Here is a 15,018-nt window from a genome sequence, read left to right as displayed (position 1 = left end):
TGATCTTCCCACTTTAACAAATTCTGCTGTCAAAGTGTCATTTTCAAAAGGCTTTCAGCCAAATATATACTGAGCACGTGTCAGAATTTTATCTCACCCGTTAACAAGGTGAACGAGTCTAGATGGCAAGGCTGGTTCAAAGAAGAATGTCAAACCCTGACGGATCCACATGCAGTCAGAGAAGGAGCTCCGGAACGAGGCTGCTGAGCTGGGCTCAGGAGTTAACGTCTAACATTGATGTCAGGTTAATGTCTTAACAGGACAATAAAGCCACAACCTTGCTTATCTTCTCCACCAGACAGAAGTCACCTGCATGTTTATGGGGGAAAATCACCTGCACTTTTCCTATTTTCCGCAAGGTAACCTCCAGCTTCGTGGCACCTGGGCCTGGTCGATAATAAACGGCAAGTCAGAGAAAGCAACCCTCCCGGGCCGAACGACACCCGGCAGGCTGGTTAGACAGTGACCCCGTGAAGGGACACATGTCACCCATTTGCCTCGTTTCTGCGAGTGGGGTAATTTTCTGAACTCTGCTTCCACGGTCTCCTGGGGCTGCCCTAACAGCACCACAGCCTAGGGGGCTGAAAACACCATCAACTCACACCCTGTCAGCTCTGGAGGCTGGTGTCGCAGGGCCATCTCCCAGCGGCGGCTCCAGCGGAGGGGGGGCCCTTCCTGCCCCTTTCAGCTTCTGGGGCTCCCACGCTCCTTGGCTTGTGGCCGTGGCCTGCACCTCTGCCTCTGTCACTGCGCGAGAGGCAGGATGACCTCTCTAAAGACCCTCCCTCCAAACAAGGTCCTATTCTGAGGCTCTGGGTGGGTGTGAATGTTGGGGGGATGTCCTTCGACCCAGTGCCCTGCTCCAGCCAGTTTCGGGTTTCTTCCCTATGAAGAGTCCCAGCAGGCACAGAACCCTTGGGTTCAGGTGATGCAATGCAGAGGCAGGGGGCCCTTCTGGACTCCAGGGTGTGGGCGCCACCTCAAAGTTCAGGGGTCACGAGCTTGAAAAATCACTCTTGTTGCCGAGAAAAGGGACCGGCTGGCCTGGAGCAGAGCTCAGGAGACCCCCCAGCATTTGGCGTCAGATATCGGGGGGCAGGAGATGAAGGCGCGGCGAAGACCAGGGACACCCGGAGGAGGCGGCTCCTCCTGAGGCCCTGCAGACGCGGGGGCAGGAGGGGCCTCACCTGGGGTGCGGGGCATTGCGGGTGCAGCTGCTTCCCCGGGTGGGAACGTTGCCAGATCTGACGAGAAGCAACCCCTTGGCTCGGGTAGCACTGCCAGGAAGTTATCTTACAGCAACCGGGCAGCTGTGCACAGGGACGGGCACACAGGTCTTTTTATTTTATTTTTTATAAATTTATTTACTTTTGGCTGCGTTGGATCTTCATTGCTGTGTGCGGGCTTTTCTCTAGTTGCGGCGAGCAGGGGCTGCTCTTCATTGCGGTGCGCGGGCTTCTCATTGCAGTGGCTTCTCCTGTTGAAGAGCATGGGCTCTAGGCACGCGGGCTTCAGTAGTTGTCGCTCGCGGGCTCAGTAGCTGTGGCACATGGGCTTAGTTGCTCCGCAGCATGTGGGATCTTCCTGGCCCAGGGCTCGAACCCGTGTCCCCTGCATTGGCAGGCGGATTCTTAACCACTGCACCACCACGGAAGCCCCACACAGGCATTTTTAGCAGGAGGTTCGTAAGGGCCTGAGATGGACTGACGGACAGGCAGGCCCAGCCCGACGAGGCAGCAGTTACGCAGTGGGAAGGAGGCCCCTGCTCGGTCCTGGCTACGTCGTTACCATAAAAATAAAATGCAGAGACTTTGGCTGATGGAGATGTTCACTGTCCTGAATGTAGCAAAGTGTCCCAGGGTGTCTACGCATCTCAGCTCATTCAATTGTACGCTTTTACATGCGCCGTTTACCGTACGTGAATAAACTTGTAAAAAAAAAAAAAAGCGTGTACACGACAGGGTGCATCTCTGAAGGATGCACGAGGAAGTGGTACGTCGGGGAGGGTGCTCACCTTGCTGAGGGACTTGCTGGACTTCCGGATTCTTTGCTGGTGTGTGTCTATCACCTACTGGAATAGACAAATATCCCAACTAATACCTACATTCATCAAAGAGTCTGTGTGGGAGGTTGTAGTGGCTTCACTGGTGGCCCCACAAGAGATGTACCTGCCTGGCCTGGGCCGGTGTCACAAAGGGAAGGGACTCCAGACGAGGCCATCCTGGATCAGGGCCGGCTGAGGGGCGCCAGCAGCCCTCTGGAGCTGGGAGACGAGCACCCCGCCTTGCCCCGAGGAACCAGCCCTGCCCACACCCACCGCGCAGCTGAGGACACTTTCCTGCTGTCCAAACGCCCAGTTTGCTGCGGCCCCTGGACCTCACGCAGGCGGAGCCTGTGACACAGGTCGCTGGGAGGCTGGCAGGACCCTTTCCGAGGGCTGGGCGGGGACGAGGGGGGCGAGGGGGGCGAGGGGGCGCAGCAGCTTTCTAGGAGTTTGTCTGCGAAAGGAGTGGAGCATGAGGGAGGGATTTCATTATTGTCATTGCTGTTATTTCAGGGTGCGGGGCGGGGAGAAGGCGCTAGGTGAGCTGAGGAAAGGCAGCAGGGGGCTGGCGGTGCCGGAGAGATGCCCGCAGGCCCTGCCGGCGCCACCCCCCGCCTGTGGGGACTGCCAGGCTCGGGGCCCCGGGGCACTGCAGACAGAGCAGCGCGGGCGCCCCAGGGCACAGGCCCCGGAAAGCTCGGACTGGACCCTTTGAGAGCCGTCCACCTCCCCTGTCCCAGACTCTTCTAGAACCTTGCTCCTCCCCCATCCATTCCCCCTTACCTTGGCTCCCCTCATCCAAGGGTGACCCTAAGGCTAGGTCACAGGTCATAGATATCGGCTGTGGCCTCTGTCTCTCGGATACTCACTCTTGAAGCCTAAAAACACAAGTCCTCCCCCAGCTCGAGCCAGCTCCCCGCCCCGCCGGCCTCCCTCCTCCCCGGGGCCCCTGTGGTTCCCCCAGGATAATCTCCTGCCCTGTAGTCGGAGGACGACACCAGCAGCCCCAGTCCATCTTCCACCGAATCACTTCTCTGGGACCCGACGCACTCACGTCCTGGGGCCTCACTGCCGACCCCCCTGCTCTTTCCGCCCGTGACCTTCCCCCGCTGCACACCCCGTGCTGGACAGGATGCCTCCCAGCTGAGCCTGCTTCCGGGTGACCCCGCCAGGCTGTCGGGGGCTGGACACGTCCTCCCCAGCGGCACCGTCCGACTGTGGGGGCCGCCTGCTCCTCGAGGCCCCCCACAGGGACCCTGCGTCCGTCTCCAGCGCCTCGGCCACACTGCCCTCCCACCACGAGTGTCATTCCCGCTCGGTCACCCGGGCGGGGCTCCCGTGGCCATGACCCGGGCCTTCCCAGCGCCCCTTCCGGCTCAGACCTCCAGGCTCTGTGCACAGGCTGTTCTGCGAGAATGCCCTTCCTCCTGTGACCCACCTCTCCAGCTCCGACACCCAAGGCACTTCCCATGGCAAAGTCGCTGCCACACGGGGAGGGCCCTTTTAGGATCCCTGCACCACCAGTTTCTGTAGCCCTAGCTCCTGGCCGAGCCTGGTACACGCAGGCACTCAGTAAATGCACACTGGACTAATTAAGTGAACTGTCCTGGGCGTACAGGAGCCCCAGCCTATGCACCCAGTAGGGGCCTTGGTACCGGCCACTCAGCCCAAATGATCCGGAGACCTAGCAGTCAGAGAGGGGTCCTCCCTCACTGCAGCTCCACGGCTGTGTATCTGGACGGTCTGCCTGTGAGGTAGTGAGCACCCGGTCACGGGAGGTGTGCAAATCGGGGCTCAGAGCGGGTAAGGGCCCTCAGGCGGCCTTGGCTCTGGGGTTTGTGTAGGGGTACGCATGGTGCCCCAGCAGACAGGCCCCGGGGTGAGGGGCCCAGGGGCGCGAATGGGGTTCCCACAGCCTTGTGTTGGGAGGAGGCCCAGAGCAGGCCCAGCCATTTCTGGTGCCAACAGCCCTCCCACCCCTCAGAGCTCGTTTCCCAAACAGCACCTCCTCCCCTCCCAGCTGGGCCACCAGGGTTTAGCAGGCCACAGTGCAGCCCAGACGGGCGGGGGCTTGTGAGCCCAGCCGCCGGTCGCCCAGCCCTGCCTGAGGGGTGGGCCCCTCTGAGCGACCCACCGCCTCCCCGAACCCCCGCCTCGTCCCGGCGCGGCCAGGGCCTCCTGCCTGGGTGACAGTGCTCGAAAAGCCACCAAGGAGCAGACCGCCACTCGGGCGAGCTCTCCGCCAGGGCCTCTGAAGTCCCAGGATTTGAGGCGTTTGCTGTGCAGACCTTGTGGGCCGCTCCACTCCTGGTGTCCCCCCCCCCCGGCTCCAGGCAGAGAGGAGCTGGGTGGACACAGGTGGTGGTGGGTTTGGAAGAGGCCAAGGAGTCCTTCAGAGGGAGGCTCAGAGCCTGGGGAGGACAGGGCCCAAGGCCCCTGAGCCCCGGTTCTGACGGGGAGACCGGGCAGGGGCCGAGACCTGTGGGGAGCAGACTGGCCGCCATGCTGTGCGCTCCCCAGTAAGGCGGAGCCCCCAGACGGCCCCGGCCCCACCAGCCCCCTGCCACAGACTCGACCTAACATACCACGCACGCCTGTGGCTTTAAGCCGCCTGGCTGTCCCCTGCAAACTGCTCATTCCACATTCTTGGGGTGGTGGGGCGGTGGGGCGGTGGGGTGGGTGGGGCTCCCGGGACGCATATAAGGCACAGGGCGGCCGGGAGGGGAGCTGGGGCCTCGCCACCGCTGTCCTCATGGCCCTGCTGCTCCTGGGGCTGTAGGGGGCTCCTCCGCACCTGCACCCACACCCCCTCCCCGGCCCCCTGCTGGCCCCCGGGGCCGTGCCCGCTGCCCCTCGTCAGGAACCTACATTTGCTGCGTGTGGCACAGCAGGACGAGTCGCTGATGGAGGCGGGTCAGGGCACGCACGTGCTCGGCTGGGCTCTGCGCCTGGGCCCCTGCCGGCCCTGAAGGCACCCCAGCCCCAATTTCCAGGAACCCCGTGGGGTGGGAGGTCCGTGCCCAGGGGACACAGGAGGCCCAAGTGCCCGCGTCGCCTCGGGGAAGAGAAAGACATTCCAGCCCACAGGGAAACGGATGGGCGGACCAAGGAGCAGGGGACCAGGAGTGGCAGGCCTGGAGCGCTCCCTGGAGAAGGCAGTTTCTGATGAGTGCCTGCAGGAGGGCCAGGTTTGGGGGGGCCTCGTGGGACGCCTGTTGGGTGTGGCTCCTGCCACCTGGGCTGGAGGCTGAACACCCTCGCCCACCTCGAGCTGGCTGACCCGCTGAAGCAGAGGCACAGGCCTGGCCCCGCCCTCGGGGATCATCCAGCCCACCGCCCCCCTCCACTGAGCTCCAGCTCCCATGATCACTTGGCTGAGGTGCTTCCAGGACCCAACCATGAGGCTGCCTCGTGGCCCCCAGGCCCTGCAGGTGGGTGGGGAGCCGTGATGACCCACGAAGTCAGCCTGCAGGCACCAGGGTTCTCAGGCCCTGTGCCCAGTGCCGGGCCCTGGAGGCCACTGTCTGCACGCCGGTGGCAGAGCGGGCAGTGGGCAGGAGTGGCAGGCCCTGCTGCACCACGTGACCCACAGCAACTCACTTCCCACCCCCAGGCCTGTCTCTCCATCTGTAAAGTGAGGAGACAACAGCCCTCCCGTCCCAGACAGGGGTGCCGGGAGGACAGAAGGGAGGGGGCCCACACAGAGGCCCAGGGGCCTCCCTGAGTCCTCCACATACGGTGGGCGGGGCCTGAGGGGCTCCCAGGGGAGCTGGGGGTGGAGCCGCAGGCTGATCCCTGCCTGTCCCCACAGCTCGCGGAGCAGTACAGGCCAGCGTTCGCTGTCCATCTGGGGCGCCAGAAGACGATGGTGCTGACCGGCTACAAGGCGGTGAGGGAGGCCCTGGTGGGCACCGGACAGGAGCTGGCCGGCCGGCCCCCCATCGCCATCTTCCAGCTCATCCAGGGAGGCAGGGGTAGGTGTGTGGCGGGGTGAGGGGGCTTCCACCAGGCAGAGAGGGGCCGAGGAGGAGGGTCGGTCCCCCTACCTGCGGCAGCTGGGGGAGCGCTCCCAGTGTGGCCCAGGGGGAGTGCCAGGGTGTCCACGCGGCAAGCTGGGCGCACCGGGGACCAGGGAACACCAGAAAGGGCTGGGCCAGCCGAGGCCAGCTCCAGGGGCCAGGCCTGGGGGAGGGAGTGAGGCCCCAGCCAGGCCCCCGCCCCGTCGGTCAGCCCCCCGTTGCTCCCTCCTGCATCACCCGGGCCGCTCACGGGGTGTCCGGCCCGCAGGCGTCTTCTCCTCCTCCGGGGAGCGCTGGAGGGCCGCCCGCCAGCTCACCATGCGCACCCTCCGTGGCCTGGGCGTGGGGAGGGCGCCCGTGGCCGACAAGGTCCTGCAGGAGCTGAGGTGCCTCACGGCACAGCTGGACAGCTACGGAGGTGAGTGGGGGCCGGCGCGCCCCCTTCCCGGGGGCCCCTCAGCTCTGAGGCCTCTGTCCGCCCCCAGGCCGGCCCTTCCCGCTGGCCCTGCTCGGCTGGGCTCCCTCCAACATCACCTTCATGCTCCTCTTTGGCCAGCGGTTCGACTACCGGGATCCCATGTTCGTGTCCCTGCTGGGCCTCATCGACAGGGTCATGGTCCTCTTGGGGACGCCCGGCTTGCAGGTGAGAGGTCGCTGCTCCCCGCTTGCTGGGTGGGGGCAGGGAGAGCCGAGCTGCCGCCTCGGGAAGCAGCACAGCAGGCCCCAGGCGCGCTTCCACCAGCCACGTGACCCCAGGCCAGTTCCCTGTGCTCCTGGGAAACGAGGGGCAGGGGTCCTCGCCGCCTCCTCCACACCTTCCGTCAGCAATAGAGGCATCTGCTCAGAGGTGCAGGTGGGACCCGGGCATTTCTTCCCCGGATATGGGGCTCAATGTCCCCCAGGCCCCCAGCCCTTGAACCGGGGGTCCTCCCTCAGGCTCAGGAATCACAGGGATCCGTCCTGGCTCTCAGAACCCCCAGGGCTGCGTGCATTTCATTTTCCAGAAGGTAACTGTTGTCACCTGTAGCCCCCGTTACCAGTTTTAACCATAACGTGCTCAGGCACGCACATTGAGGGGGGGTACGCACGTATGCTGGCACGTGGCTCACGTGTACTTTTCAGCCCCGTCTCTCCAGGACCCGAGCCCGTGGGCGTGGGGCGGGCACTCATGGCTTGGGTCCTGATTCTAAGTCATCCCTCGCGGCTGGAGGAGGCTCGGACGGGCAGGAAGATGTGGCCTCCGCCCGAGAGTAGCCTGGCCGAGTCCCACCAGGGAGCCCCAGGAGGATGGAGGCCAGAGGGTCGGGGGCTCCAGGGAGACAGAATGTTCCGTGGCCTTCCGTGCCTGTGCCCCGTGTGATGGCTCGCATTCTGGGGGACACGGTGGTGCGAGTGTAGTCAGAGGGTGGCTGACAGCCGTGTCAGACAGGCTGTGCCGTGAGCCCCGTTTCACGACGTCGTGAGCTGAAACTCTGAAGTTTGCAAGTCCCCCTTTTTTTCTAATGACCCCAGCACATTCAAAGTTACTTCCACAGCAGCAGCCCTCGCCCTTCTCCCTCTTCCCCACTTTGGTGGGTGGGGGAGCGGGGGGGCCGTGATGGCAGGTTCCTGCTGTGACTTGCACGGACCCCCAGGGGTGTTACCTGTCGAGCGGCCTCTCCTTCCTGCACTCAGGTAGATGACTTCATCAGAGCCCCTGGGGCTGCTGGTCCCACTGAGAGGGTGAGGGAGGGGCCCCGTGAGCAGGGAGCAGGTGCCCCCTTGTGGCACCTCTACCTGGGGTCTGGGGCTGTGCCAGGGGCCCCCCGACAGGTGAGCACAGCTGCCGGAGTACGGATCCGCCCCTCACCAGGTGGGGCTGTGGCGCCTGTGCCCTCACCCCCCAACCACGCCGTCTTGCCCCCTGCCCCCAGCTGCTCAACATCTACCCTTGGCTCGGGGCCCTCCTCCAGCTGCACCGGCCCGTCCTGCGGAAGGTGGAGGCGGTGCGGGCCATCCTGAGGAACCTCCTGGAGGCACGGCGGCCCCCCGTGCCTGGGCGAGGGCCCATGTAGAGCTACCTGGACGCCCTGATCCAGCAGGGCCAGGTGTGGGCAAGACCCACCCCACCACCCAAGAGACCTAGGGGGCATCCCGGGGCCCCACCCAGGAGGAGAGGTGCTGGGGAGGGAGCCATGCTGGCCCTACGCCATACTGCTCCACCTCTGGGGGGGAGCCTCTCTAAGCCTCGATCTCCTTATCTGTGAAATGGGACGGTTTTAAGGCTGCGGTGAACCCAGAATGCCGTAGGCGCTCGGTGGATCCTGGCAGTATCCTTCCCGTCAGGCCTCTGTCTTCTATGCCTTTTTTGAGCCTGGGGCTGGCGGGGGGGGGGGGGGGGTCCATGGAGCCAGCCTCCAGCTGAGCCCAGCCCCACCCACCTCTGCAGGGGAAAGACCCCGAGGGCCTGTTTGCCAAGGTCAACGTGGTGGCCTGTGCCCTGGACATGGTCATGGCTGGCACGGAGACCATGTCCGCCACGCTGCAGTGGGCCGCCCTCCTGATGGGCAAGCACCCGAGTGTGCAGGGTGAGCCCGTGAGCCCGTTCCCGCAGGGCCCAGGACCGAGGGGCAGAGGCTCCCCGGGACGCTGGCGCCCACCCTCTTGCCCGCAGGCCGGGTGCAGGAGGAGCTGGACCGAGTGCTGGGGCCCGGGCGGCCCCCCCGGCTGGAGGACCAGCGCTCCCTGCCCTACACCAACGCCGTGCTGCATGAGGTCCGGCGCTTCATCACCCTCCTGCCCCACGTGCCGCGGTGCACAGCCTCCGACACCCAGCTGGATGGCCACCTGCTCCCCAAGGTGGGAGGGCCAGGCCCCCCACCCCGGACCTGTTCCTCTCGTTCGCAGCAGATGGGGCTGGGGGTCTCAGGGACTCAGGTGCCTGATGCCAGGGCTCCCCATAGGAGGTAGGAGATGGGTGGTTCATCGGGAGGCAGCCCTCGGCCGCACAGCCCCTCACAGCAGACCCGGGGCCACACCACGGGGGTCACCTGGGGCTAAGCACGAACCCCCAGCAGATCCCTGCCAGGCCCCGCCCCGCCTTCCCACCCCCGTCAGGGCCCCCTCCCTGTGCTCCCCGCCTGGGGCCGCCTGGGTGGACGGGGCGTCCATCTGCCCACCTGCCGCCCCTCACAGGGCACGCCTGTGGTGCCCCTCCTGAGCTCCGTGCTCCTGGACAAGACGCAGTGGGAGACCCCCCGCCAGTTCAACCCGGGCCACTTCCTGGACGCCGACGGGCGCTTCGTGAAGTGGGCGGCCTTCCTGCCTTTTTCTGCAGGTACCACAGCCCCACGGGCCGCGGCCTGGTCCCCGGGGCCTCGAGAGCTCAGGGTCCCCAGCCCGCAGGGCTCCCCCCACCCCGCCACAGCCTCCGGCACCCACCCCGCACCCCGCGTCCCCTGCAGGCTGCCGCGTCTGCGTCGGGGAGAGCCTGGCCAGGTCGGAGCTGTTCCTGCTGTTCTCAGGCCTCCTGCAGAGGTACTGCCTGCTGCCCCCGCCCGGCCTCAGCTCCGCCACCCTGGGCACCACGCCCACCCTGGCCTTCACCACGCGGCCGCTGACCCAGGCCCTGTGTGCGGTGCCCAGGCTGCAGGGGCGCTGACCACGAGAGGCCTGGCCTGACTATGGGACAAAGTCCCAGGGCCGGGGAGGGTCTGAGTCACTCCCAGCTTGGGGTGCTCGGCAGGTGATGGAGACAGGACGGAAGGACGGATGGCTCCCCCCACTGGGCTCTCTGCCATGGCCACCACAGGCTGCATATCCCAACCCCGGCCTGAGAGCCCCACCCAGGCTTGACCCTGTTCTGCCTCTCCCAGGCCCTGCACCACAGGGCAGAGCTGGGTTCCCTCCTCCCTCCATCCCTACACCCTAGGGCATCGCTGCTGCCTGTCTGCACCTGGGCCCCCGGCAGACCCTCCAGGGCGCCCCCCCCCCCACGGGTGCAGCAGCCCCTCACAGGCCTCCCCGCTGCTCCCTCCTGCATCCCCCTCCACACTGTCCCCATCTGGTTCCCCAGCAGGGCCAGCGTCGCCAGACAACACCTGCCAGGCACAGAGGTGCCACCCACCTGCAGCTGGGGATACAGGCAGATGGCAGGGGCTGCTGGGCCCCGGGATGACGTCCACCCAGAGGCCAGCCTCAGACCAGCGTTCCCGCTTGCTCTGTGCCGTGCCCGGTCCTGCCCTGGGTCCAGCGGGTCTCCTGCAGACCCCACCCCGTTCTCAGAGGTCCTGGGCACCGTACTCAGGCAGCACTCTGCCCCTGGAGCCAGGCCCCTGAGCCCTGGGGCCACCACAGAGACACCCTTAGCAGAAGACAAGCTAGTTGAGGGGCAGCGGCCACCCAGAGGGCGACGGCAGGGCTCAGGTGGGAAGGTTGAGTAGGAGTTTGCAGGGAGGCCGCCTCCAGAAGCCTCTTCTCTGGTCCACTCTGACCCCCCGCTCCTCTTCCACATCTGCCCCCAGACCCTCCCCATGAACCGGCTCCTTGTCTCTGCGTGGAGGTCACCTCTCCGAGGAGGAGCACAGAGGGGCCAGCTGGGGGTGGGTGGAGGGCCGGGGCCCGGGACGTGGCAGGAGGTTAGCGATGCTGGAGGATTCTGCACAAAGTGCTGAGATCACACCGATGCCTTCCCAACACCTTGTCCATGAGCTGGATGGGGGCAAACAAGCCGTGGCTTCCGCCCTCCTGGAGCTCGGAGCTTGCCGCCTGGACCAGAGGGAGGCACAGGGCTGGGGGCGTACAGGAAAAGGCTCTGTTCCCAGCTGGGCACCAGAGGGCCTTCCTGGAGGAGAGCGGACACTGGGGAGTGTCAGATGAGTGCAAATTGAAAAGCCTGTGACCGCGCTAAGCCGCACGTGGGGCAGGGGGTGGGGTGTGGGGAGGGGAAGCTTCCTAATAATGAAGGGCAGGGCTGTGGCCACGATACATTACAGTGGGCCCGGGAAGGGGAGGGTGGTCCCCACATCCCTGGAGGGGGCTGGGGGCAGGGCAGCGAGGGTTCACTGTGTCCTTCTCTTCTTGTCGGTTTGGAACACCTGGCGTTGAACGCGGGGCGCAGGGAGCCCGCCTCGCCCAGGGCACAGCCGAGGTACCAAGCTTCACTCTGCAGGGTGGGCAGAATGTTCCGGAGGCCACAGAACTGGCCCAAAGCTGCTGTGGGAAGAGACTCGGCTTTCTGGCAGCGGGCCCTGGTGGGATGAGGTGGGTACGGCTGTAAGGAGGGAAAATGCTAGCATCGCCATCGCAAGACCCCTGCTCTCTGCCGTGGACCCAGAGCAGGAACCGTGGCTGCGGCACCTCCCGGGACATCCCACTGGGCCCAGGTGCAGGACCCAGAAACTAAGGCGCTTATTTTCTAACTTACAAGAATAGGTGACAAGATGAACCACTTTCAAAGGTGATGTTAAGTTTTCTCAAAAGAATCTGGTTGGTTGGTTGACGGTTTACGGCAGTTATTTTAATTTGCCAAAAACAAATTTAAAAAGCCGTCCTGCTGGGTTGGAAGGGGTAGATCCTGGCAGAAAAGGATTTAAAAATGTGCTGCTCGGACTTCCCTGCTGGCGCAGTGGTTAAGAATCCGCCTGCCAAGGCAGGGCACACGGGTTCGAGCCCCGGTCTGGGAAGATCCCACATGCCGCGGAGCAACTAGGTCCATGCGCCACAGCTACTGAGCCTGCGCTCTAGAGCCCGTGCTCCACAACAAGAGAAGCCACCCAACGAGAAGCCCACGCACCGCAACGAACAGTAGCCCCGGCTCGCCGCAACTAGAGAAAGCCTGCGCGCAGCAACGGAGACCCAACACAGCCAAAAATAAATCCATAAACTTTTAAAAAATAATAAATAAATAAAAATACAAATGCGCTGCTGCTCGGGGCAGCCCGGCCCCACAGGTGGCCTTGGCGGCTCGAACGAAGCTGAGGGGGCGGGGCGCCGGCGGGCAGAGACACAGCTGGGAACAACGGTGACCCCGGGGTGCCCGTGCATGGCGTTGGGAGTTGGGGAACCCTGTTTCTGGGACGAGGCTCCGGCGGGGATGGGGCTTCACTGGGGTGACTCCCCTGGGACGTCAGGCGGGGGCTCGGCGCCCAGGCATGCAGATCACTGCCGCTTGGCGCCCTCAGGCGGTGGGCTGCTCGTCACCTGCCCCAGAGCATCTCCGCCTCCCTCCCCAGGGGGCGGTCACCCCAGTCCAGATGCACATCTGTGGGGGACTGGGCAGAGGGCTGGTGTGAGCGAGACCCTCGTCCCCCCAAGTCCAGGGCTTGGGCCCCACCCTCTCTCGGCAGGGGACCCAGGCCTCCATTCTCAGGCTCCCCTTGCCCCCGCCTTGAAATGGCCAGACTCAGACCAGCTGGCTGGGGCCCAGGAGAGCCGAGAGCACCTGGCCTCTGGGGAAACCGATCCCTTCCCCCTGCTTTATGTCGACAGGAACGAAGCACGTTTTGCCAAGTTTGACGTCTGTCGTCTGACCCACGAAACCAACCCCTGGACCCGCCTGCCGGACTCAGACAGTCTGAAAGCTTCTTCAGCTCCTCAGCAAGGGATGTGGGACTAGGAACTGGGGACGGTGGACATCTGCCCGGCCCCTGGGGCTGCCCCCGACCCCTGCCGAAAGGCAGAAGCCCTCCCCACTACCCAGTGTGCAGATCGACCCCAGGGGGGGAGCTGACGGGTCAGTCATCTCACATTCTAGTTGGTTTTGTTTTTTTTTTTTTTTTTGAGGTACGCGGGCCTCTCACTGTTCTGTCCTCTCCCGTTGCCGAGCACAGGCTCTGGACGCGCAGGCTCAGCGGCCATGGCTCACGGGCCCAGCCGCTCCGCGGCATGTGGGATCTTCCCGGACCAGGGCACGAACCCGTGTCCCCTGCATCGGCAGGCGGACTCTCAACCACTGTGCCACCAGGGAAGCCCTGTTTCATTTTTTAAAGTATTTTTCTTACTGTGGTAAAACATAGAGAACATACAATTTATCGTCCTACCCACTTCTCAGTGTCCAGTTCAGGAACATCACGCTCGTTCACGCTGTTGAGGAACCGTCAACACCATCCACGCACAGAACATTCTCGTCTTTCCAAACTGAGACTCTGTCCCATTAAACACCAGCTCCCCTCCCCCTCCCCCAGCCCTGGGCCCCCACCCCCTACTTTCTGTCTCTCCAGGGACCTCGCAGAAGTGGAATCACACAGTATTTGTCCTTCTGTAATAGTTTATTTCACTGAGCATCATGTCCTCAAGGTCCATCACGATGTGTCAGTTTCCTCCCTTCTAAAGGCTGAGTCATAGCCCATCTTACGGATGAAGCACCTTTTAATTGCTCACCATTTGTCGGACACTCCAAGCTTTAGATCCTGTTTCTCGCTGGCTGTGCGGCTTTTGGGAGAAGCGTCCGCGGGCAGACGTCCATCAAGGGCCCCCTGGCATCGTGGGTCAGGAGGGGGCAGGTGGGCTGGACGTGAGGACTGGGCTCACGTGGGTTGGTCAGTCCCTGGACAGTCTGTTCCCAAGGCTGCAGTGCCCCAGCCTCTTGAGGGGGAACCTCTGGGGGCCGGCGGGTGGCTCTTGGTCCAGATCTGCCTTTGGTTCCAGGGCTGGCCCCTGGCCACACCGCATCAGCCCTAAAGCACAAGCGAACCCTCCAGAACAGACATACAGGCTGCGGTCTCAGCTCCTGGGGCTGCAGGGGCTTTGACTGGAGACGTTCTTCTGTGAGTCCAGAACCCAACGGTGTTGCATGGCCGCCACCCACCTCGCAGGGCAAACCCGTGGTGGGGGAGAGCACACTGGGGGCAGGGGTCCCGGCTCGGGCGTCTAACTTCCCGAGGCCCCTCCGTCCCAGCTTCCTTCCCGTCGCGCAGGGACACTCTGGCTGGTCACTGTATCCTTACGGGACCGACGGGACACACTCAACACCAGTTTACCCAAAGTGGACGCGAGCCTCCTGGGGGTGCAGAAGCAGCTGAGTCCCCACATCCCACAGGCGAGGCCAATAGGAAACACCTGCTTCTCAGCCATAAACCTGACAACTACTGGCTCCGTGGCGGTGGCTTCCTCGGAGGGCCAGGGTGCGGGGGGCTGAGGTTTTGACAGGCCAGTGAGCTTGGCCGCACCTCAGAAAAAGCCCCGCCAGCTCCATCCTGATCCCTCGGGGTGCCGTGGCCGCTGACCTGACGGACGCCCGGGACGCCCCCCACAACAGGTGGGGGAGCTCCACCTGCCCCCTCAGGGAGATGCTCCTCAGCCCACGGACGGACACGGTGGCCGGCGAGCCTAGTACCCGTGTGCAGCCACCAGGCTCAGACCCTCCACATCAACTGACCCCTGGGGCCATCAGAGTGCCACCTATGACCACACAGGGACCCCAGGAACCGCCTGGACCCTGAGCTTGGTCCCGCACCAAGCGATGCATCACCTCCCCTGCGCCTTCTGCTGGGGGGACGCCGCAGAGGACGGCACTGCACACCCTACGGGAGCCCCCTAAGTCAGTGTCCAAGAGCCTCTGTGCACAAGGGGAGCGCCTGGCTCTCCTGGGCCGTTTCACATTAACAGGAGATGAGGACCCAGTACCACCATGTTTCCCTTTTCGATTTGGCTGCCAGGAAACCCAGAGCTATGTTCCTGATCAGTCAACCCGGATCCCTTAAGGAGAACCTGCCCCTTCCGTGTGTCCTGTGGACCTTCCTTTATTGTACGTCTATTTCTCAGCCCGGATCCCTTAAGGAGAACCTGCCCCCTTGCCTGCGTCCTGTGGACCTTCCTTTATTGTACGTCTATTTCTCAACCAGGATCCCTTAAAGAGAACCTGCCCCTTCCCTGTGTCCTGTGGACCTTCCTTTATTGTACATCTATTTCTCAGCCCAGATCCCTTAAAGAGAACCTGCCCCTTCCCTGTGTCCTGTGGACCTTCCTTTATTGTAC

At 64.0% G+C, this 15,018-nt stretch overlaps 1 protein-coding gene and 1 long non-coding RNA gene across 2 annotated transcripts; one reads left to right on the top strand and one right to left on the bottom strand.

Annotated features, from left to right (window-relative positions):
* Nucleotides 1–1,649: 1,649 nt before the first annotated feature.
* Nucleotides 1,650–2,436, bottom strand: LOC114893705. Its single transcript, XR_003792997.1, has 3 exons — nt 2,169–2,436; nt 2,015–2,071; nt 1,650–1,927 (listed from the first exon to the last, which is right to left on the bottom strand). It is a non-coding gene; the product is annotated as an uncharacterized LOC114893705 (long non-coding RNA).
* A 2,110-nt stretch (nt 2,437–4,546) lies between these two features.
* On the top strand, nt 4,547–9,703 carry LOC114894353 (cytochrome P450 2W1). Its single transcript, XM_029220886.1, is given in 10 exon segments — nt 4,547–4,563; nt 4,824–4,953; nt 5,856–6,018; nt 6,332–6,481; nt 6,549–6,706; nt 7,977–8,150; nt 8,492–8,630; nt 8,717–8,901; nt 9,238–9,379; nt 9,507–9,703. Coding segments are annotated over 10 exon segments (1,455 nt in total).
* Nucleotides 9,704–15,018: the final 5,315 nt, after the last annotated feature.

The sequence above is a fragment of the Monodon monoceros genome, unplaced genomic scaffold, assembly GCF_005190385.1.
Source record: "Monodon monoceros isolate NGI ecotype Baffin Bay Population unplaced genomic scaffold, NGI_Narwhal_1 Super_Scaffold_13, whole genome shotgun sequence".
In the NCBI taxonomy this organism is placed as follows: Eukaryota; Metazoa; Chordata; class Mammalia; order Artiodactyla; family Monodontidae; genus Monodon; species Monodon monoceros.
Note: the sequence above shows the minus strand (reverse complement) of the source record. Positions and strands in the feature narration are given on the sequence as shown.